We start from the raw sequence: 23,320 nt of genomic DNA on the forward strand, positions 1-23,320 counted from the left end.
TCGATGAGGGTGATGGTGATGCTGCGCTATCGTCGGGGTGTCTCTAAGGGTCTGTGTGGGTGTGTAGGTAGATCAGGGAGAGAGAGTTGAAAGCTGAGAGAGATAGAGAGTTGAGAGAGGAAGTGAGAGTTGACTTGGGGGAGAGAGAGATAAGGGATTAGTCAAGGTGGCGCCACATGGCAAACGGAAAGGGGAGGGAATCTAAATGGAGGGTCCAGATTGGATTAGGATATGGGTCCGAAATGTAAAATTACATAAACTTTTAGGGGAAATTTAAAATTAGATAATAATTTTGGGGAAGGGTTTTACATTTGGACATCGGAAAAAGATGACGTGGTGTGAATGAGGCGTGCAAGAAACGAGGGAACAAGTGAAGAGGGTTCTAGCTACACAAATCCTAGCAACCAAGATCCTAGCACCACATATCCTAGCTCCTCAGACTTTTTATATAATTTCTAATTTATTTTTGTACTTTATGTAATTTCGTAATTATTTTTAGAACTTTATGTAATTTCTTATTTATTTTTAGTTCTATATGTAATTTGTTATATATTTTTAGTACTTTATTTAAACACACCAAATAAAATTACATAAACTCACCAAACAAACTTAAAAAATAAAAACAAATAAACTTTAAAAAACAAACCAAATAAAACTTACATAAACACACCAAATAAACTAAGAACTTTATTCTTTGCCCACAAGCTCCTTTTAAGTTACTTCAAGTTGTTTCAATCCCTACTGGTGCTCAATTAAGTCACTTTGACGGCTTAAGTGCATGTATGGTCATTGCATTGCAGTGTACCGATCAATAATCAATTGCTTGTAACGTCTATCTCTTTCCAATGACTCATGTTGCACGGGATCTTTGGTGTAGTCATAAGCACAATAAATACGTGTTCTGGAGTTGTTCATCGTATTCGGCTCATATTCATCAATGGAATCATAATCATACTCATCTTCCACAATCATGTTGTGGAGAATGATACACGTCATCATGATGGATCGAAGAGCCTTGACATCAAACATTCTGGCAGCAGCCCTGAAAATCACCCAACGAGCTTACAGGATACCAAAACAATGCTCCACATCCTTCCTACACCCCTTTTGACATTTTGAGAACTGTTTATCATTTTCACTTTTTAGATGTGGCACTGTTTTGACAAACGTTGTCCACCTTGGGTAAATGTCATCTCCTAGGTAGTATGCTCCTTCATATTTATGGTCATTAACTATGTGACTTTCTGTGCTTTTCCTTGCAGCACCTCATTGAACACTGAAGATTGGGCAAGGACATTAAGGTCATTTTGAGCTCCTGGAATACCAAAAAAAGCATGTCAAATCTGTGTATCAAATGAAGCCACCACTTCCAAAATGATACTTTGGCTCCTTTTCTGTCGCCATAAGCTCTTTGCCATGCACTTTGACAATTTTTCTAGGTCCAGTGCATACAGTCGATGCTTCCAATCATGCTAAGAAAGCCTCATATCTCACCCTTCTTTAAAAGCCTTCGCAGGTCCATTGTCGTGGGTTTTCGGAGGTACTCATTGTTGTACAAGGCTTCAATTGAGGAGCAAAACCTCATCAGGGACTTCAGAACAGTTGATTTTCTCATCCTCGCTATCTCATCCACTTGATATGCAGATGCTCCATATGCAAACATCCACAAGGCAACAATAATTTTTTGCTCAGGAAGAAGACGTAGAACATGAAAGCATCTTTCTTTTTTTTGTACAAAGTATGGATCATGGTAGCAAATAGCAATCATGATTTTGTTGAACATACTTTGTTGCATTCTAAAATGACATCTAAAAATATGATCAGGGAATAAACTGTTAGGGATAAAATAATCTTCCAAGAGATCTTTACCTCGTCTTTCCCTTTTTCTATCCAAGTTCACAACACGTATGAGTTTGGATATCTAACCCACAGCTTCCATGGCACGACGGGGATGTGAGGCTCTATATCTTCTATGTTCATCATCTTCATTCTCTTCCATTGTGAAAACCTCATCTCCACCTTCCTCGAGTTTGAACAATTCTTCTTGTTCTACCAACAATTTTTTATGTTGCTCATCGATTTCATACAATCTCCTTGAAGAAGACATTGTAAGAACTCAAGATTTAAAAACGATGAAGAAGGATTCTGAGCTAAAGGATTGAGTTTGGTGTATGAATTAGGATGGATGTGGGGTTTATATGGACAAAAAAAGAAGGGATGAGGTTCTGCATAATGCCACTTGGCACTACATGATTGGTTGAAAATCTTATCGTAAATATATCTACAAAATATTACTTTCGGATAATGACACGTGGTGTGATAAGATTGGTTGAAAATCTTATCAAAATCTTGGTTAAATTATTGTAAACAGACAGTGACACGTGGTGCATTGGGATTGGTTGAAAATCTTTTCGAAAATCTATTCACAAAATAGTACTTTCGGATAATGACACATGACGTGACAAGATTGGTTAAAAATCCTATCCGAAATTAAAACTAACTTTTTTTTATTTTATAAAAAAAAATTAATGATATTTTAATAGGCTAGGTGTCAGCGCATTTTTTAGGGGTAGAGATGCGTTTGACCAATTACTATTCATTGGGGTCAATCACTATTCATTTGAGTGGATTAAACGGCCTGGGTGCCAGCGCATTTTTAGGGGTGGACTTGCTCTTAGCAAAAACAATTATACACCAACAATGGCGTAGTCAGGAATTATTTTTGCTAAAACTACTACAAAATCAAATTTTAATCTTTTATTGCCTACATAATTTATATAATAGTAAACTTGAAAATAGGAATTTTATTTTTTTGAACAATCGATATTATTTACAAATAGGGGGGTGAGAGAGAAAGCTAAGCCTCACAATGGGCTAGCAATAATGTGGTTCAAATTCGCCTTTGACAAGAATCGAACCTAAGACCTCTCACTTACTAGTCACTTCTAGCCTTCAAAACTTTCAAGTGAATAAAATAAGGAACCATTTGTGGTATGGAAGTTTTAATTTATTACTATCACTACTACAATATAGGCTATCACCGGCGGACCAAAAACCGACATAAAATCCGACATAAAACAACGTAATGTCGGATTGGAATAGCGACACCATTGCTAGCATCACTAAAAGGCTTCAGTGTTGGTTTGTTCTCTTAATCCGCCACTAATCAGCGTCGGTTAAAAGCGACACTGATGTTGACGTTGGTTTAAAGCAACGTATACTTTAACATTACGTTGGTTTAAAGCGACGTATGAAAGCGACGTTAGATAACAATTAAATAAATAAAATATGCAAACTAGTGACGGTCTTAACCGACACCACCTTTGTTAATAATAATAAAAATATTTCAAAATTTGTCTCTGCATTCGTTTTCAATGAATTGCCAATCGACATCTCTTCCATGAAGTGCTGCACCGGCGACTTGTCCACTAAAAATACATCTGAGAGAAGAAGCCAAAATAAATATCAAAATTTGAAGAATTTGTACACAGAAATTGCACGAGGGAAAAGAAAAAGGACTCATAATTTGGATCTTCGGTCATAAGCCACTTCTAATCCAATGACTCGGCAGTCTGCAATTTTGGAATCATGTTCCCATTGGGCTCACTCCTTTGCTTACTCGCCGAACCGCCCTCCGCCACACTTTCCTCCTTGGCCTCGCCTTCAATACAAGACGACGGTGTTTCCGTCTCTTCCACGACTCCCCCGGCAAACGTCCTGGCTTCTTCTTCTTCTTTTTTAAACCAGCAAACGTACTCTCCTACCCCTCAGAAACTGCAATGACAAAACATACAAGTCTTAACAAATGTACTTGTAAAATAATACAACACAAATAAAAAATGGTTGTTCAATTGAACTGCCTATCAAGCTTTCCGCTTTCTCAGCCAACTTTTCCACAGAATCATCCAGAATAACAACCTTCTTCTTTTTCTTCTTCTTAGTAGGATCAAAGGGGGCAATCTACAAAAATAAAAAAGGATGAAGACCACAATAATTAGTTCTAACATTCTGAACCATCGAATTCTAGATGAAACAACACCTTTTCTTTTCCCTTCGTGGAAGACCGACGCTCCCAATGACAATCCTCTGCCTCAACTCGGCAGCCCCACGCAAATTCTGAAACTCGGGATCGGCGACCTCCGTTGTGACGGGCAAGAGCACGGTCTGGGCTTTGTTGAATTTGAAACGATTGCTGCTGTTGTTGTAGCTGTGAAGAATGAGCTACTTTGCTGAAGGGGTTGTGTTCTCTTCCTTTATATTTAGAATTTTGTGCGGGAGTCTACCGGAGTGGTGTGAAAATTTCAAAATGTTTGAAATTTTGCAAAAGGTTAGTGACCGGGTTTCAAAATATATGAATTTAAAATATTTTAAAACAATACTTTATGTCGCTTAAAAGCAACACTGTTTTGCTTAAAGTGACGCCAGTATTTAAAAATTATTAAAATATATGTCGGTTATAAGCGACATTAAATGTTTTTGTCGGTTTAAAAGCGACGTAGACATTTTATAACGCTTATAAGCGGCAGTAAATCCGACGTCATGTTCAGTTAGTGTCGCAACTGTCTTGTCCGCCATTATATTATATTAAACCGACACCACCTACTGACACTATAAGGCCCTTTTGTAGTAGTGTATTAAATTATAGTATTGGTTAAATTGATGAGTTTAGTTGATATTTATTAGCTCTTATTTTCCTGAAAAAGCAACCTTAAGATTCAAAATTTTCATTTGCTAAGTGGAATATGACAATTAAAAATCGTAATGTAGTAAAAAAGTTTAATATTTTTAAGCTTAAAAGAACCAAAACTCTCTCTATACTATAGCCTAAGGGAGCTTTGGCTCTGCTAGTGTACACGAAGCGGATGGTTTGAACTCATGATGCAAAAAGTTGAAGAGGATAAAAGAAAGATGAATTTCTAAGACATTCTTCTTTATAAAAAATAAAATAAAAAGAAGAAGAAGAAGAAGAAGAAGAAAAGGTGTCAATGCTAATGCATTAATTACTAAAACCAATATGAGTAGAAACTATCGTAATTATGCGCAGATGAAAACTCGATAACTTTGAACTAAACTTTAGGAAATGTAATACCAATTACTAATGCATCAATTAAACTAATGTCTGCAATAATTTTGAATAGAACTTCCACTTGGCCTAAGCGCGATCTTATTCAGGTGTAATGTGTTAGAATAAGTCATAGAGTTTCAACCGTTAAATAATCTAATGCCTGCAATAAGTTTATGGATGGGCTTGATTCGGTTCATACTAGTTTATTCTAAAATGTGATCCAAACCTAAGGCTTTACTCGATTCGGTTCAATTTTGAAAATCCTACAGAGAAACACAAGAATAAATCAGAACAACTCGGTTCCTGTTCAATTCTATCGGTTATTGGTTTAAACTTTTCCCATTTAATTTTTTTTTTTCAACCTCAAATTTTCGTCCAAAAATGAAAAATGTCCAACAAAAACAGAAAGAGGGAGAGTTTTCATCGAATCATGAACACGAAGCCTCGAAGCCTCACATCTTGAGTTGAGGTTTGGGCCTACACAAAAGGGTTGGGTTTTGAAGTTGGGCTTCAGGTGAGGTCCAATAATACACCATGAAATTATCTCTATTAATCTCTATTAATTAATGAAACTCTCTTTGTCAACCAAAAAATGGTGAAAAGATAACTTAGTCTTCCATCATACAAAAAAAATGATGGGCACTAATGTAATTTCATAGGTCCAAATTTTACTGTTTTTTATTGAAGCCTCACCTACATGTAATGTGAAAATATCTCTAATATTTAAAAAAATAAAACCAAAAACAAAAATCTCTCATTCCCCCTACGCTCTCTCTCTCTCTCTCTCTCTCCTTCTCATTTTCTAAAAAAAAATGTGTTCATACACACAAACTATGTAGGCAAATGCTAGTATTTATAAACAAATCAGTCCAGTTTGGTTTGGTTTAACGTTTAAAGAGAGACGGAAATCAAAATTGGTTACATGGGTTAAGTTTGATTTTTGGTTTGGATTCGGTTTTTTGTTTGTCAGCTTGGTGTTTTCAGTTTTTGTTGGGTTCGGTCTGGTTTTTTTTCGTACCCTCCCACCCCTTAACATTGATTGTATATATTTCCCACCAAAACGTGTTATTTAGGTGAATGCAATTTTCATCTTTCAGTTACTCGTTGGAAAAAATCGTATAAAAGTTGAACAATAATTGATGTACGTAGCGTGTAACCGAACATGACCTCAACATGGAATCGTCTTTTCCCTACATTTGTGTATCCTCAAATTGGAAATGAAAAAAAGAGACTTTAATTTGTAGTTGAATTAATGAAAAATGATGAAACACATCCATGTGCACTATCTTTCTATGATCATACAACTGGAATCTTGTTTGTTGGGTTGGTTTCCTGTCATCTTCAGATGACGCACGTCTGCAAATTAAAATTATGAATTTTCATGAATGTTTTTACCAAGTCCCTTTTGTTAAAACCAAGAAGAGCAACAAAGAACTTGCAAAACAATAGCTTGATAACACTCAAATGCAGCGAGAATTTTCTTATTGAATTCAAAAAGTTGCAGTAGCTATATAACAGCTTTACAAAAATAAACTGAAAGAGAAATAACAGCCCACGATTTACAACTCTAGGATCGTGGTATATGACTAAGTCTTAAACAGATAATGGAACAAACGTGTCCCTCAAGATTAGGGATTATTCACCATTATTTAAACAAAACCTAAAAACTAGGAGACCTAACAACTTTAACACCTTTCTATATAAACGTTACCTGCCCATCCATTACCAAATCAGACCCCAGCTCTCTCTCTCTCTCTCTCTCTCTCTCTCTCTCTCTCTCTCTCTCAAGCTTAGAACAACAAACTTGTTCGCTGGGTGTAGATGATCGAGGCCAAGAACCAGGCCTTGTTCGCTGGGCACCTTGTTGAGCTCAAGCTCGCCGGTACCACACTCCTTTTACCATTTTCTTTTTCTTTATAAATTTATTATTAATAAAGAGAAAAAAGAGAGTTCGAAACTATTATAATAGAAAGGGGGAGTTTCAAAACCTAACACATCGATAGAAATTCAATACTCTATCCACCAGGATACTATACTATATTTTTTTGTCATTTTCGTTGTCGGATCTTTTTGTTCATGTTAATTCAAAATATCAGTCCCTATTCACTCACAAATTTATCTCATTAATGTTTTCAATAGTCTTCGTCTGTCTTGTGTTTAAATTAATTATTTCCCTGCTTCTGTTGTGATATTGAGTGTCAACTATCAGGTTGCTGATATTCTGCATTTTCTCCTTTTCCATCATCACGGTATCTATCCATTGTTCAGTTAGTTCCTTAATTCTTCATGTATTACATTTCAAACTTATGAGCCTAGAATCATGGACGCCGACATTTCGAACTTATATATGCTGTAACTAAAGCTCCCTTTTCACATCTTTGATTTTTTGTGATTAAGTCTTCTGTCAATTTATTTGTAGGATCAAATTCTGACTGCAGGCTGTTACTTTGAATGTGCTGGACTAGTCTCATTGGTGCACGCAGCTTATGCGTGCCGTTGAAAGGTCTGGACTAGTTTCTCTCTCACAGATACCCAGGTACATACATACATACATACATACATACATACATATATATATATATATATATTCTTGTGTGCTTTCACGTGAGACTCTTTTTCACCTTAGACTTGTTTAGTTCCGATTACCTTCATGAGAGAGTCTTCCACACTATTTTAATTTCATGTGTGAATAATGTATCTTCTCTGTTGAAAAGAAAACACACACACAAACTGAATATAGCGATTTATATCATTTTTTACGCTGACATTTTACCTAAAGATTTGGCATACATTATAGCATCAGAGATTTTCTGGATTCGTGTAATTGGAACTTATCCACTTTTTATCTCTATTTCTTGCAGCATGCTATAAGTATATTTGCTAGTTGCAGCTAAAAGGTACAATTCTAGCAACAATGAAAATTTCTTTGTAATAATATTACAAAGAAACTTTCACTAATATCCTTATATAAACCCACCATTCCTCTTCAATTCTTGCATATTCTTGCATAAAACAAACCTTTAAGCCTAAGCTTCTAATCTCAAATCACATAACCATTTCTCTCCCATTTCAAGAAATAACAAACCATTTCTCTTCAATTCAGAGCTAAAAATAATGCCTATCCAAGATTTCATTCAAGATCAATGTAATAACTAGATCAGGGACCTTAGAGACAGAGAATAATTGAGAAATTAAAATTTCCAATAAAAATTTGAGGCATTTATTTTTTGTTGATCCTAATCCTTTGTATATTCAAACAATTGTAAGGAAATTGGTAGCGCCTGTCACACTTGGGGATTCTTCCAAGTTATAAATCATAGGTTCCAATTTTAAAATTAGAAGACATTCGGCACACATTCATAAGTTTTTTCTTGATACATACCGAGGAGAAGAGAAAATGTAATAAAGTTGTCAAAAAGCATCTTTTTGGATACTTCAACAATGAATTGACGCACAATGTCAAAGATTGGAAACAATCATTTGACTACGCGGTCGATGAGCCAATAACATTCCCTACTTCTGGTGACCCATCAAATAAGGGATTGACCGAGTGGAAAAATAAATGCCCTTCTTAACTACGGTAAGCCAATGAAAACTTAATTCTTTGTGTTGCAACCTCATAATTATTAAAAACTTGGTTTATCATATAAAAGAGTATTTTATTTTGACTAGTAATGTATGTGAAGATTATGCTAAGAAAATGAAAAAACTGACATTTCGATTGATGGAGCTAATTGGCTTGAGCCTGGTGTTGTCAACCAATAGGTTTGCAAGCTATTTTCAAGAGCATACAAGTTACCTACAATTTAATTCGTATCCCCCTTGTCCTTTTGTAGACTTAGCTCTTTGGGTAGTCAGTGATAAGGACGCATACAATCTTGTGATTTTATGATAAGACCTTGTGATTTTATGATAAGACCAGATAGAAGGTTTGGAAATGAAAGGAAAAAGTGATGAAAAATGGGTTAAGGTTAAACCAATCCCCAATGCTTTCATAATCAATATCGGAAATAATGTTCATGTACCACCCTTCAAACTATTTCAAAACTTCTGTCCAAATTCCTTCTCCATCCTTCACAAGGACATAGGATCTTGCACAACGATTTATTTGGTGTACCACCCTTCAAACTAATTCAAAGTTTTTGACCAACTTCCTTCTCCGTACTTCACGAGGTAGAAGAACACAAAGATATTGTTCAACTATTTATTTGGTGTACGTATCTAGGATTTGGTCTTCTGTATCTTATACAACAATCCCCAATGCACTATATCTTTGTACAAGATACAAACACCAAACAATTTGGGTATGTATGTCATCGTGATTTATGTGAAACAAATCACAATACATACCAAACAACTTGGGTATGTATCACGAGGTAGAAGAAGGCATGGATCTTGTACAACGTTTATTTGGTGTCCATATCTTCGATTTGTTTGGTGTTTGTTTCTTGTACAACCATATACTGCATTGGAGATCATTGTACAAGATACACTAAATACAAGGTACATACACCAAACAAATCGTTGTACAAGATCCTATGTCTTTTTCTACCTCGTGAAGGACAGAGAAGGAATTTGGTCATAAGCTTTGAAATAGTTTGAAGGGTGGTACGTGAATATTATTCCCGATATTGATTATGAAAGCATGGGGATCGATTTAACCTTAACCCATTTTTCATCACTTTTTCTTTTCATTTCCAAACCTTCTACCTAGTTTTATCATAAAATCACAAGATCGTATGCGTCTTTATGACTGACTACACCAAGAGCTAAGTCTGCAAAAGGACAAGGGGGATACGAATTAAATTGTAGGTAACTTGTATGCTCTTGAGAATAGCTTGCAAACTTATTGGTTGGCAACACCAAGCTCAAGCCAATTAGCTCCATCAATCGAAATGTTAGTTTTTTCATTTTCTTAGCATAATCTTCACATACATCACTAGTCAAAATAAAATACTCTTTTATATGATAAACCAAGTCTCTAATAATTATGAGGTTGCAACACAAAGAATTAAGTTTTCATTGGCTTGCCGTAGTTAAGGAGGGCAGTTATTTTTCCACTTGGTCAATCCCTTATCTGATGGGTCACTAGAAGTAGGGAATGTTGTTGACTCATCGACCGTGTAATCAAATGATTGTTTCCAATCTTTGACATTGTTCATCAATTCATTGTTGAAGTATCCAAAAAGATGCTTTTGACAACTTTATTATATTTTCTCTTCTCCTCAGTATGTATCAAGAAAAAAAACTTATGAATGTGTGCCAAACGTCTTCTAGTTTTGAAATTGGAACCTATGATTTATAACTTGGAAGAATCCCCAAGTCAGACAGGCGCTACCAATTTCTCTTACAATTGTTTGAATACATAAAGGATTAGGATCAATGAAAAATAAAGGGCACAAATTTTTTATTGAAAATTTTAATTTCTCAATACTCTCCTCTCTAAAGTCCCTGATCCTTGCGTTGATCTTGAATGAAATCTTGGATAGACATATATTTGTAGCTCTGAATAAAGAGAAATGGTTTTTTTTTTTTTTTTTTTTGAAATGGAAGAGAAATGGATATGTGATTTCGAATTGGAAACTTGGGCGAAAAGATTTGTTTTATGCAGGAATTGAACAGGAATGATGGGCATTATATATGGATACTAGTGAGCAGATTTCTCTGTAATATTACAAAGAGATTTTCATGTCGCTAAAATCGTACTTTGAGCGGCAACTAGCAAATATACCTTCAGTAGATCCAACTTACACGAATCCAAAAAATGGCTGATGCCATACCTAATCTTTGGGTAAAATTAGTAAAAGTGCCCGTACGATATTGCGGGTGTATAAAATGTTTTGAAAATATATAGATAAATTCATAGTTGTCAAGAGATTGACAGTGTTCAATTACTCATTGCTCAAAGATAGGGATGCTAATAAAGCTAGATTTATGTACATAATTTCATAGTTATCAAAAGATTAGCAGTTTTCAACTGCTCATTGTTCAAAAGATAAAATGCTACGAAAGCTTGATTTCACTGAAGATAGATGTGCCAAGAAAGTGATTAATCGGAGAACAATTAAATGTCAGTCTTTTAGTTTTGAGTACAACTGCACTTTGTGGTTAAAATTCACACATGGTTCACAAATTTGTTGTCAAAGTTCACATATGCTAAGAACTACTGATCCTGTAACTTTATCATCACAAATGACATTTGCAATTTACTTTTCGATTTAAAACCTTAATTATTCATTGTCAATTAAAGAAATGGCTAAATTGGCTGGAAAACTCTACTCATAGTTTACAATTCTACAAATTTCAAAGTATGTATGTAGTATGTATTGCTGCTGACCTTGGCTTCCCAGAAGTAGAGATCAATGTGACAAAGTGAAGTATATTTGACCTTGACATTCATTTCCATGGCCTGAGGTGGAGCAACCTCCACCCTCTCCATCACCAACGGCTTCCCGGCCTCCCATGCAACCACTGGTGCAAAAACACACAAGAAACCCAAATTGAAGAGTGTTAAACTTTAGCCTCAAATATCCTTTGGCAGACATGCAGAATGAAGAATAATGGCCCTAGCGAGCAAAGAAGCTGATTACCGAAAACTTGATTGTGAAAGGTTCAAAGTTCTTTCTTTGCCTATAAGATAAATAAATATGTGTTAAAACCCTTGGAAACAAGAACATGAGATTTTCACATTTTTGAATGACCTAGACAACCATAGAGAGGAGGGTACGAGGCAAAAATAGCGTGGTCTAGAATAGGGTACACTGAACTGTAACGGACTCAATATGAACTCCTGCGTAACAAAACTGGTTCTTCCCAATATCTCAATGATTTTTGTATGCTATCAGATGTCCGCATCCAGGACATAAAACAAAGGAGTTGGAATAAAGATGACCATTTCAGCTATATTCTTCTGCTATCACAAGTGATGTGAAAGAGAAGAAAGATGAATGGTTTTTAGGTGTTTTCGGCTAATTCGTCTATATATACACTGTTGTGGTTTCATAAGCTTCTTGTTTTCTTAGTTGTCCAGCTCCCTTTGCGGGTAAAGTTACAATAATAAATTAAGAGATTACCAAGAGAATGAGTTTTAGGCTCTTAATTGTTTACTGATTCCCATTCATTTGGTGTGATGACTCTGTTTGTGTTATGTGAAGTGCAAACTCTCCCAAATTGTGTTTGGAGTATGGACCGACTAGTCGACAATTCCGAAAGGGTTTTTATCACAAATAGTTTCTGAAATTGACTCATTCCATCAAGATGGTCCTTAAACTTGAAAATCGATCAATGTAGTCCTTGAAAATAAATGCCACAAATTAATGTGGTCCTTCCGTCACAATTCCGTAAAAAATTCTGTTAAGTGTTGATGTGTCACATACTTTGGTCCCACAAGTTTAACTAAATATTATTATATTGAATTAAAAATATTTAAATGATAAAAAATAATTTGTATTTCTATATAATTAGGCTTTATAGCCAAAATGGTCATTGGCACTTGCATAACACATCACTTTGGTCCCTGAGATTGAAAATCAATAGAAATGGTCACTGAGATCATCCACCATCCATTATTTTGTTATTTCCGTTCAAAACTCCGTTAAGTGTCCCAGAGCTCTTGACCGGAAGTTTGGGCAATTTTCAAAACTTCGTAACTTAATCGTTTCTTAATCAAATTCTACCCATAATATATCAAAATGAAGATATAAAAGTGTAGAACAAGATTATACCTATTTGGAAGCCCAATGGTTGCCGGAGATGGTCGGAAAATAGCCTGAAATGTGACTAGTGCGCTGGAAAATTAGAAAACTTGCCAGAAACTGGGTAAACTTTAAACGTTCATAACTTTTTCAATACTCAATGAAATCAGTGATTCAAAAACAAAATTATACTTCTAAATGAGACAAAGAGAATGGTACATTTTTCAACGGCTAATTCGTCTCGTGGTTTGGCCAGAAAACGGCTCAAAATTGGCTAACTTCAGACCATGATAGCCGATTTCGAGCCATTTTTCAATCAAACTACGACGAGTTAAACGTCGAGAAATGTACCATTCTCATTGTCTCGTCAAGAAGTATGATTTTCATTTTTGAATCACTCGATTTCATTGAGTATTGAAGAAGTTATGAACGTTTAAAATTTACCCAGTTTCCGACAAGTTTTTCAGTTTTCCTGCAGAACAGTCACATTTCAGTTTATTTTCCAGCTATCTGCGGCAACCATTGGGCTTCCAAATAGTTATAATCTTGTTCTACACTTTTCTATCTTCATTTTGATATATTATGAGTTGAATTTGGTTAAAAAACGATTGAGTTAGAAAGCTTTGAAAATTAACCAAACTTTTGGTCAAGAGCTCTACGACACTTAACGGAGTTTTTAACTGAATGACCAAATAATGATGGTGGACAATCTCAGGTATTTCTATTGATTTTCAATTTCAAATACCAAAATGATGTGTTATGATCATGGCTAAAAAGTCATATGGTTATAAATTTAAAAAAGTACAAAAGAAGATGACTGTTTTTCATCTTCTTCCCCACCCCATCCGACAACACCCAGCCCCCACCCCGTCGCCTACATAAGAGAAGAAAATTCTGAAACAGCTACTCTCTCAAATATTTCCCAAAGAAAATGATATGGGGGGACAGCTCTAGAGTTTCTATCTGCCATGGTCGATAGAAGCCCACTCATTTTGGCAACTAAAGTCCAAGAATACGGTACTAAACCAGCAAACTCGATTAGTTGAATGAGTTAATTACCAAATCAAATGTTAACCACAATAATAATTTAATGTGAATTGAAACATCCCCGGTGTTGCTCGACCCCCTGTCGCACCATCGTTCCCGCAGTCCTCACACTCGCCGGTGCCGATAATCCGAATCGAAACCTTTCCGGTTTTATTTAACCCGGAGGTGCAGGCGACATGGTGGGGTGGGGGCTCTCCTCCCCTTGAAACGTCACTGTCGCACTCCTTTCCCACGGTCCTCGTGCTTGCCGGTGGCGATAAATCCAAATTGAAACCTCCCTGGTGTTGTCGACGCGACGAGGTGCGGTGGGCGTTGTAGGGTGGTGGTTGTCGGGGTGGAAGGGGAAATCATCCTCTTTTCTTTTTTTCAAGCTTATAATTATATAGAAATAAAAATTATTTTTTCATTATTTAAATATTTTTTAATTTATATAATTTAATTAGACTTGTGAGATCCAATTACTTGACACATCAGTATTTAATAGAATTTTTAACGGAATTGTAACGGAATAATCACATTGATTTGCGACATTCAATTTCAAGGACTACATTGATTGATTTTTAAAATTTTAATGACCATCTTGATATGATAGGTTAATTTCAAAGACTATTTGTGACAAAAACCTATTTCGAAATAATCTTACATATAATAACATTACACAAAGAGATAGGACGCAAATGTGTTACTTTTGTAAGGTTCATCACTTTTGGGACGAGCACAAGACTATATGTTTCCATTTCGTAGGGTTCTTCAGTAGTATGAGCACATTTAGCCATTGAACCGTACTTTTAGCTTTCCAGTTTATCTCATCCTCCTTCCTTGGCACGGATCAGCGCCCCATCAAAGGTTTGCTTCTGATACTCCACTCGCATCTTTATACTCGAATTGGAATCAGACTTACAACTCCATTGTAACAGACCTTGCAGCACCAATTTTAACTTCAAAAGGGTGTTCTTCTATTGGCAAAGTAATATTCGTCACATAATTATTTGATGTATAATAGATGGCCGAGTGAATTGAAGTCGAAATAGACCGAATGAAGACAAAAGGACGGGAAAATAAAGACTTGGCATTCGAGGTCCACTGTGGGCCAATGATTTTAGTCATCCAAGGTCATTTATAATAAAAATCGAACTTTTCGTTTAACGTCCAATTTACTTCTCTACATTTCCTAAAGGGTAATACTAGGGAGACTAAATTTATAGACAAAATTTTGTAAACTAAATGACATGGAAGTTAATTATGAGATTATTACTCAAGTATTGATTAACGTGCTTATTTCTTATTGGTGACACATTTAGTTTGTAAATTTAATCTACTTAGCATTACTCTTTCCTAAAACTTCTTTTACAAATTTTCTTAATACTCCCCTTAACTTCCCGAGTTAAGTTAAGCCTTTTTTTAATTTTTTGGAGAACTAGAAAATGCAATAACCGGGCAAAGATGCCAAAGATTACAAGAAAGCCTACCTCGAGGCAAACAAGCCAGCTACGACAAAGGAAGAAGAGCAATACAAGGAGGTACATACGACACCGCATCAAACGCTAAAAGTGTCACTCCTCGCACTACCCACTAAGTGCCTAAGGGGGACAGGGAAGACCATCATTACACAGAACATGTAAAAGGGAAGATGGGGGTCGGTTAACCCTAATATAATCAGATACTTCCCTAGATTGCCGCGACGCCAAAATGTCCGCTGCCGTATTGGCCGATCTTGGAATCCAAGACCAGCAGCAGTCATGAAAAGCCTTCCCCAAATCTTTGCACTTAGCTAAAATAGGAAAAGCTTCCCAACTGCCCATCGTATTCAAATACCGGTGACAAGAGACTGAATCCAAAGAATCTGATTCAATGATAATATCATTCCACCCAATGTACCGCCCCAGCATATAGCCTTGCAGTGTTACCATAGCTTCCGCCATAAGCCTCATGATTGCTATTGGAATGATCAATTCAAAATTAGTATATTATCCTTTTGGGTTTTCTCTCAACTCTAGTGGACTCCAAAAAACTTAGTTCTTTGAGAGCATACGTTTGTAACCTTACGCTTATATTGCGTCAATATTTATTTTGTCAAATTACAAATCTAGATTAATTTTTTTTAACAAGAATCAACTTAATTAATGAGGGTGATCCACAAGCATAAATATCTCATATTACCGAAAAATGGGTGTATCATAGTATCTATCTATATAATAGAAAGCCAGCGCCCCAATGGGGTCACGCATGCCAACAAAAATTTGGGGTCATGCCATTCGACAAAAATATTAGGACAAAATTACCCCTCAATCAAAAAAATCCAAAAGCAGCCTAATATAATATATCAAATAATGCAAGGGTAATTTGGTAATTTGATCATCATACAATATAATAAAAAATAAGGAAAATGATGAATATTGTGTTCAAAACATCTTGAGAGGTGCGTAGTGCAGGTAATAAATTAGTAAAGTTTTTTTTTAAATTAGTACCTTACAATAGGTTGGCAATAATGCAATTCAATCAGTTATTTATTCAATATTATTTTCTTTATAAAAAAGATCTTTTGCACGCGGATAATAATGTGATTAAATTAATTGTCAAATGATTATTTTTTTTTAACAAACGATATTATCTATACTAAGGGGGATGAGGTCAGCTTAGCCTCACAATAGGCTATCAATAATGTGATTTAATCAATTATCTATTAAATATTATTTTCTTTATTCTTAATGTAAATTCTATAGAAACCGATTTTATTATGTGAATTCAGCTGCTTTAATTGGTTTATGAGGAGTTTCTTCTAGCATGATCTAAAATTATTCATTTACTTCAAATATTTAACTTTATTTTTGTCAATTTACGCATATAAATATATTTAATACATGTAAGTCGCGCGTAGCATGCTATGATTCAAAAAATGTTTTCTGCACGCGCGTGAAGGCTAGTACATATAAATTGAAAAGGCAAAAATAGCGAAACATTCATAATTCCAAAATTGCCCTCTCCTATTAAATTTTCAAATAAAATAAGAAAATAATAAATAATAAAATAAAAAACCAACCCACAAAGTAGGAAAAGGATACTCACCTGATCCTTTTCCTAGGGATTCAAGAATCGTGTCCGTTTATCATATATCGTGCGGTCAGTTTTCGTTAGGTACTATTTATATTTGAATTTTAAATTTTAAATGATTTATGACCGCATGATATTCAATGAACGGACAGGATTGCGGGATCCCTAGAATCCCACAAAGTGGTTAGTAACTAACTTTATTATTTTTTTAGATATATTATTATTTTATTTTTTCTGTTTTTTGTTTTTTCAAATAAAAAATAAAAAGAGCTAATTGTCACATGTGTATGCGTGTGGCAAGAGGCTAGTTATTATTTACCAACAGGATCCTTTTCGAATTCGTGAATCGTGTCCGTTCATTGTACACCGTGCGGTCAATTTTTCTCAGGTACTATTTTTTTTTAATTTTCAATAAATAAATTTAAAATAATTTTTAATCGTATAATGTACAATAAACGGATATGATTGACAGATCCTCACAAAGAAGATCCGATGAGGATCATAATTCATTATTTAAATCAAAACGTCCAACAGATGAATCAATGTGAGTAATTCACACTATCAAGACCAAACCTTTTACTAAATTATATATGCAACAACAGGAAATACTTTCCACTAAATAGAATCTAATTTCCCTTCTTCAAGGAAAGAAAATCAAACTTCTAGATTTCCCCTTAACAAACAAAATCCGGTTAGGAGTATTAAATAGCACTGTTTTAAAAATCTGTCGTTTAGGCCCTGCTTAGGGGCTAGGTAGTTGGCCACCGTCCCAATTAATGTCTAGGTATTTGAAAGTTAAGAAATGACACCTAGACTTGTTGAGGTGCCCACCTAGACTGCCTAGGCATCCGCCTAGCACGTCCAAACCCGCCTAAATCACGACTCACTTAAATAGAAAATAGATAACCTTCATTTTACATTTTTTTTTCTTCAATAAATTGTAAAAGACTTATTGTAGACTTAAATAAACACATATTATATGCTTGTTCCCTATGTTTTCAATATGTTCCAATACTTCATAATATATATATATATATATGTCGTTCTATTTTGTAGTTTATGATGAAATTGTTTATATTTTGAGTATAAACTGACACTTATTTATACGAAATATAATAAATTAACATAATCTGCCTAGGCGCCGCCTAGCTGCTTAGGCGCTAAGCCCCAACCCGCCGCCCAACTAGCACCTAGTATCTTTTAGAAACTTTTTAAATAGTCTTTATACCAATTATTCTGCCAATGAGATTAATTAATTACAGAAAAGGATCCTCATCGGATCCTTTTCCTGGGGATCCTAGGGATCCCGTGATCGTATCTGTTCATCGTATATTGTGCAGTCATAAATCATTTCAAAATTTAAAATTTAAAATTAAATATAAATAGTATCAAATGAAAACTGACCGCACAATGTATGATGAACGATCACGATTGCAGGATCCTTAGGATCTCCAAGAAAATGATTTGGCGATGATCGTTTTCCATTAATTACAATGAATACGTTGCTGTGACATCATTTCGATTTAATTATTTAGAGTAATGCTTTTAATTTTTTTTCAAAAAGTATATTATATATATTTATTTATATTTTGGATTAAATTGAAATACTAGTGTACCACCAATTGCTATGGGTAAGTGCCATCAAACGACAACAATTCAAGAAAAAAAAAATTTATTTGGACCCAACTATCCTACTTCTACACCCAACTGAACAATTTTCTCTACTAAAGTTTCAAGTTTGCCCTTAAATAAATAAGAATAAGAAAATAAAATAAAATAACTATTGATGTTTTTATCTCAACACCCAATAACTCAAAAAAAAAAAGAAAAATGGCACATATATGCACTCCTCCATTATTTCCCACAAAACACACCCAAATGACAACAAAATATAATCCTGAGTTCATCAACAAGTAAGCTTGCTAGAAACTCTTGTTGCATGAAACAAATTCCTGCAATATGGGAATAAAAAAAAAGCTTCCATGTCAGTGTCTATTTATATGAGATAGCAAGAAGGGTTTCTAACTTGTTAGTTTTAATAATTTATGCAAGTAGCCAACTCCCAGATAATGATTCAAACAAGCAAACATATCAGTCGAAAACCTACGATGAAATTATAAATGAGGGCTGATAAGGGTTTCTAGCAAGCTGACTCGTTGATGAACACGAGAGAATATTTTGCTGTTATTTGGGTGGGTTTTGTCAGAAATAATGAAGGAATGCACTGGTGTGCTAGTTTTGGAGTTATGAGATGTAGAGATAAAATGAATTGGATCTGCTCCGAACCTTAGAGTAAATATATACACACACACACTAGTGTACCACCAATTGCCATGGGTAAATACCACCAAACCACAACAACCCAAGAAAAGGAGGAAAAATGTGCATGTGTGGCCACATTGGACCACAGCTGGACACGTGTTGACTCCTCAATGGCGGCCCAACGCGTAGCTTAAACTAAAAGAAATGGGGTCCACGGTCTGCAGCCAATCTAAAAAGCGACAGCACACTCCCCGTCGGCGGTAAAAACGCTCCCGAACCTCTCTCTCCCTACTGCTTCAAAAGTGCTTAACCAAAACCCAGCTCCCGTTTCTGCAAAAGTGCTTCTTCTAAAGTCCAAATTATTTCACAATCCTCGCATATACACCATTGACATTCCGGTCCTCCCCCGCCCGCACACTCTCTCTGTCCACCGCATAAGACCCGATTACCATTTCTTGACAAAAGTCCGACCCGATTTTACTTTCCCCAATTTTTGAACTTTTTTCTTCAATTTTTCGAGTGTCGAATCGTTTTCTGTGGATTTTGGGGGAGGGATTACGATTTCGATCATGTCGTGGAAACCTTGAGGATTTTTTTATATCCTAGATCGATCAATGGCGTCGATCCGGAGAACTCTATCGCCAGCCTTCCAAGACCGGCCGTACGTGAACGGAGGCGGCTCTCCATTTTCAGTGCCATCGCCGTCGCAGAAGCTTCTCTCCAGCTCCAGATACTCGCCGCCTTTTCCATCGGCGATTCTCGCCTTCTCCGTCTCCGTCCGGAGCTTCGTCGCGGGAGTTCTCTTTCACCGACCTAATCGCAAAGGCCAGCAATGGCGTCGAGGATTCTACAGGTGCTTGCTCTTCTTCTTCTTAGGGTCTTTACTCGGCCTATTGCCGTTCGGCCACGTTGACGACGACGAGATTCGAGGTCGGAGCTTCAATTTCGACATCAAGCCGCCGCACGTCAATGTCCAGCTCGACACCGACAACACGGATCGCGCAGTGAAACGGATGAATGTGCAGTTCAACACCGAGAACGCGGATCGCGCAGAGAAACGGAGGAATGTCCAGTTCGACACCGACAACGCGGATCGCACAGTGAAACGGAGGGAAGATCTCGTCGACGTGAGGCTCGGCGTCGTGGAGAGGAGGGTGGATTTGGTGCCGAGGAAGCTGCTGATTATTGTGACGCCGACGTACAACCGCGCACTGCAGGCCTACTTCTTAAACAGGTTGGGGCAGCTGCTGGGGCTTGTACCTCGGCCACTGCTTTGGATTGTGGTGGAGACCAACGCTGCGTCGATGGAGACGGCGGAGATTTTGAGGAAGAGCGGCGTGATGTATAGGCATTTGGTGTGTGGCAACAATTCGACTAGGGCCAAGGACCGGGGTGTTTATCAGAGAAACACTGCTTTGGAGCACATTGAGCGGCATAGGCTTGATGGCATTGTTTACTTTGCAGACGACGATAATATATACTCCCTCGACTTGTTTGATCGCTTGAGAGACATTAGGTATCTAATCTATCTTCAAAATTGAGCTTCATTTCAGTCACATTTTCTGTTGTTGGTGTTTGTTTTCGATTCATATGCTTGTTTTAGAATGATGGTTTTCTCGAGATTTCTGTTCGGAATGTGTCTGCTATTGCAATTTTAACAATTAGAGCTACTTGGGTCTGCCTGTATTTTAGATGCCATGTCTTCCTTGTTGATCCGTGGATTTGATTGTGCCCAAATATTTTCATACATTCAAAATCATAGCTTGGCAACTCTTTCACTTCACTAAACTACATTTGGTTGGAATTCTCATTTGTTGATAGATTTACATAATCAAATGGCCTAGAATGTTGTTCCCGGTTTAAATTTGGTTATTCTCGTCTTCAAGCAAAGATGTACGATTTGCCAGTATTACTAACTTTAGGTAGTGGTCCTGGTGGAACATGTACAGTTCACCAGTTTCATGTACATTTGTCTGTTTGTTTGTCATCTGGTGGAACATAATGTCCACTTCTTTCATCCAAATTTCGGTCTCTTTTACTAAATTAAGTCGTTCAGCTGGAAAGATGCGAATGTAGTTTCATTTATCACACTAGTTTAATAGGCTCGTAGAGAAACCCCAGAAATTTCTGTCTTCGGACTATTCTGTCTAAGAGAGTGAATACCAATTACTTGATTACTTTTGTTTTGTCTATTTATGAAACGGTCAAATATAGGTTTTTATGACCGCCATTTTGTTATTCTCCAAGTCTAAAAGTTGGCTTTTCTATGTGCTGTTGTGCTGTTATTGACTTGATGTATCTGCAGAGTTTGATAATTGTGTACTTCTGTCAATATGGATTCTATGCTACCCTGCCTGCCCTTTGTTCTTTGTAGCTAATTTGTGTTCTATTTGTTTTGAAGCCGATTTGGAACTTGGCCTGTTGCTATGTTAGCTCAAAGCAAAAACAAGGCGATATTGGAAGGTCCAGTCTGCAATCGGAGCCAAGTAATCGGATGGCACACAAATGAGAAAAGCAAAAGACTTCGTAGGTTTCATGTTGATATGTCAGGGTTTGCATTTAATAGCACAATATTATGGGATCCAAAGAGATGGCACCGCCCCACTTCTGCTCCAATTCGACAATTAGATACAGTGAAGGAGGGTTTCCAAGTACGGTTCATATCATCCGAAATGTTCCCGTACTTGTGATTGGCAATGTTTTATTGTATCTTCAAGCACTGACATTTCTCTCCCCCTTCATCTTCAGGAGACCACTTTTATAGAACAAGTTGTGGAAGATGAGAGTCAAATGGAAGGTACCCCAGCCGGCTGTTCAAAAGTAATGAACTGGCATCTTCATTTGGAAGCTCATAGTCTTGTTTATCCCAAAGGCTGGCAACTTGCGAAGAACCTTGATGTTGTTCTCCCCATTGAACGATAGAACTCACTAGCCGTGCAGTTTTGATGCTTATAGCTTGAGAAAGGTATGAAATTATTCTCTGCATACAAGCACCATGAACTCTTGTATTTCAACTTTTTTGTGTTGAATAGATTGACCATTCCCTAGAGTTCAAAATCAAACTCAAATTAACTATAACTGTTAACAAATTAAACTGTTTTGACCCTCTTTTTGGCAGTGGGCATGTAGTTTTATTTTACGACATAAAAACCTTTTACCCCAGTAGAGAAAGCGATCTAACATATATATCCTTTGTTTTATGACAGTTCTTGACTTTCATGTTGGTGCTTCACCGCTCGCTGAACGGATCATTGCTTGATTGTGGTACAATCGAAGCACCAACAAGCCTGAAAAAACTCAGCCGGTGATGGCAAACAAACCGAAGATTCGTGGTTGTCGAATTGTGTTGTTCTCTGCGTGATATTCTTTTTACTGAAACGAAATTTTTGTTTGTTGTACATCTCCCGGGGTTTGGTGTCGTTTGATTGTTCTTTTAAATTGCTTAATGCTCGAACAGTTAGCACAGCTCTCGCCGAAATAGGTGGGAGTTAGTTAGGTTTGTTACGAGTTAGGTTTGTTACGGATGCCATACTCCGTGATGTAGACCGCCTTGTATTGTACCCAAATTCCAATCAAGGAAAGCAAAATGGCAGCTTGTCCTGAAAGACTTTGACATATTCAAATTCAACAACCGCTGCAGGCCATGTGCAACCTCCACGCACAAAAAAAAATAGAAAACACGAGCTCTTGATTTCTTTTTGTCTTTCTATGATGCACGAACTTACAAGTAATCCCAAATTCTTCAGTGCCAGTTGCATAATCCAAAAAATGCAGCAAACGTGTTGTATGGTTGATTGTTACTCACGTTAACCCATATCAACGTGTTAGGATGGATTGTTTTGATAATTTTACTCAAGAAAGCCCTAGCTAGCTCTCTCTTCTTTGAGGCCTTGTCTGAGACTCAGAAATGCTTTTAAATGACTGCAAACGTTTTTAGAGAATATATTTTTGAGTTCTAAAAACACTTGCAGTGCTTTCAAGTGTTTTTTTTTTTTTTTTTTAAATGATTAACTTATACTTTTACTAAAGATCGGTGACAAAAACTTTTTTTAAAAACATTTTCAGCCATTTATAAACACTTCTCATAAGAGCTTTGAGTCTCTTAGATATTCATGTTTTCCTTCCAACACTTATTATTTTGAAATAATGCTGATTTGTTGTGAAGAGTGATGATGTGTTTTAATGAACCTCTTTTTTTTTC

General features: G+C 36.3%; 1 protein-coding gene and 2 long non-coding RNA genes across 3 annotated transcripts; 2 read left to right on the forward strand and 1 right to left on the reverse strand.

Moving 5' to 3' along the window:
- Window positions 1-3,278: 3,278 nt before the first annotated feature.
- On the reverse strand, window positions 3,279-4,246 carry LOC148690381 (uncharacterized). Its single transcript, XR_015956229.1, has 2 exons — window positions 4,040-4,246; window positions 3,279-3,960 (listed from the first exon to the last, which is right to left on the reverse strand). It is a non-coding gene; the product is annotated as an uncharacterized LOC148690381 (long non-coding RNA).
- A 2,545-nt stretch (window positions 4,247-6,791) lies between these two features.
- Window positions 6,792-12,146, forward strand: LOC148690382 (uncharacterized). The gene is made up of 3 exons (XR_015956230.1): window positions 6,792-6,947; window positions 7,485-7,601; window positions 7,927-12,146. It is a non-coding gene; the product is annotated as an uncharacterized LOC148690382 (long non-coding RNA).
- Window positions 12,147-19,339: 7,193 nt separating this feature from the next.
- Window positions 19,340-22,724, forward strand: LOC137709214 (putative beta-1,4-xylosyltransferase IRX9H). The gene is made up of 4 exons (XM_068448318.2): window positions 19,340-20,635; window positions 21,521-21,770; window positions 21,868-22,084; window positions 22,326-22,724. Exons 1-3 carry the CDS (start codon window positions 19,734-19,736, stop codon window positions 22,039-22,041), a joined length of 1,326 nt encoding a protein of 441 aa, XP_068304419.2. The 5' UTR covers window positions 19,340-19,733; the 3' UTR covers window positions 22,042-22,084; window positions 22,326-22,724.
- Window positions 22,725-23,320: the final 596 nt, after the last annotated feature.

Source organism: Pyrus communis, chromosome 15, assembly GCF_041283825.1.
Source record: "Pyrus communis isolate YQ-2024b chromosome 15, ASM4128382v1, whole genome shotgun sequence".
NCBI classification, from domain to species: Eukaryota; Viridiplantae; Streptophyta; class Magnoliopsida; order Rosales; family Rosaceae; genus Pyrus; species Pyrus communis.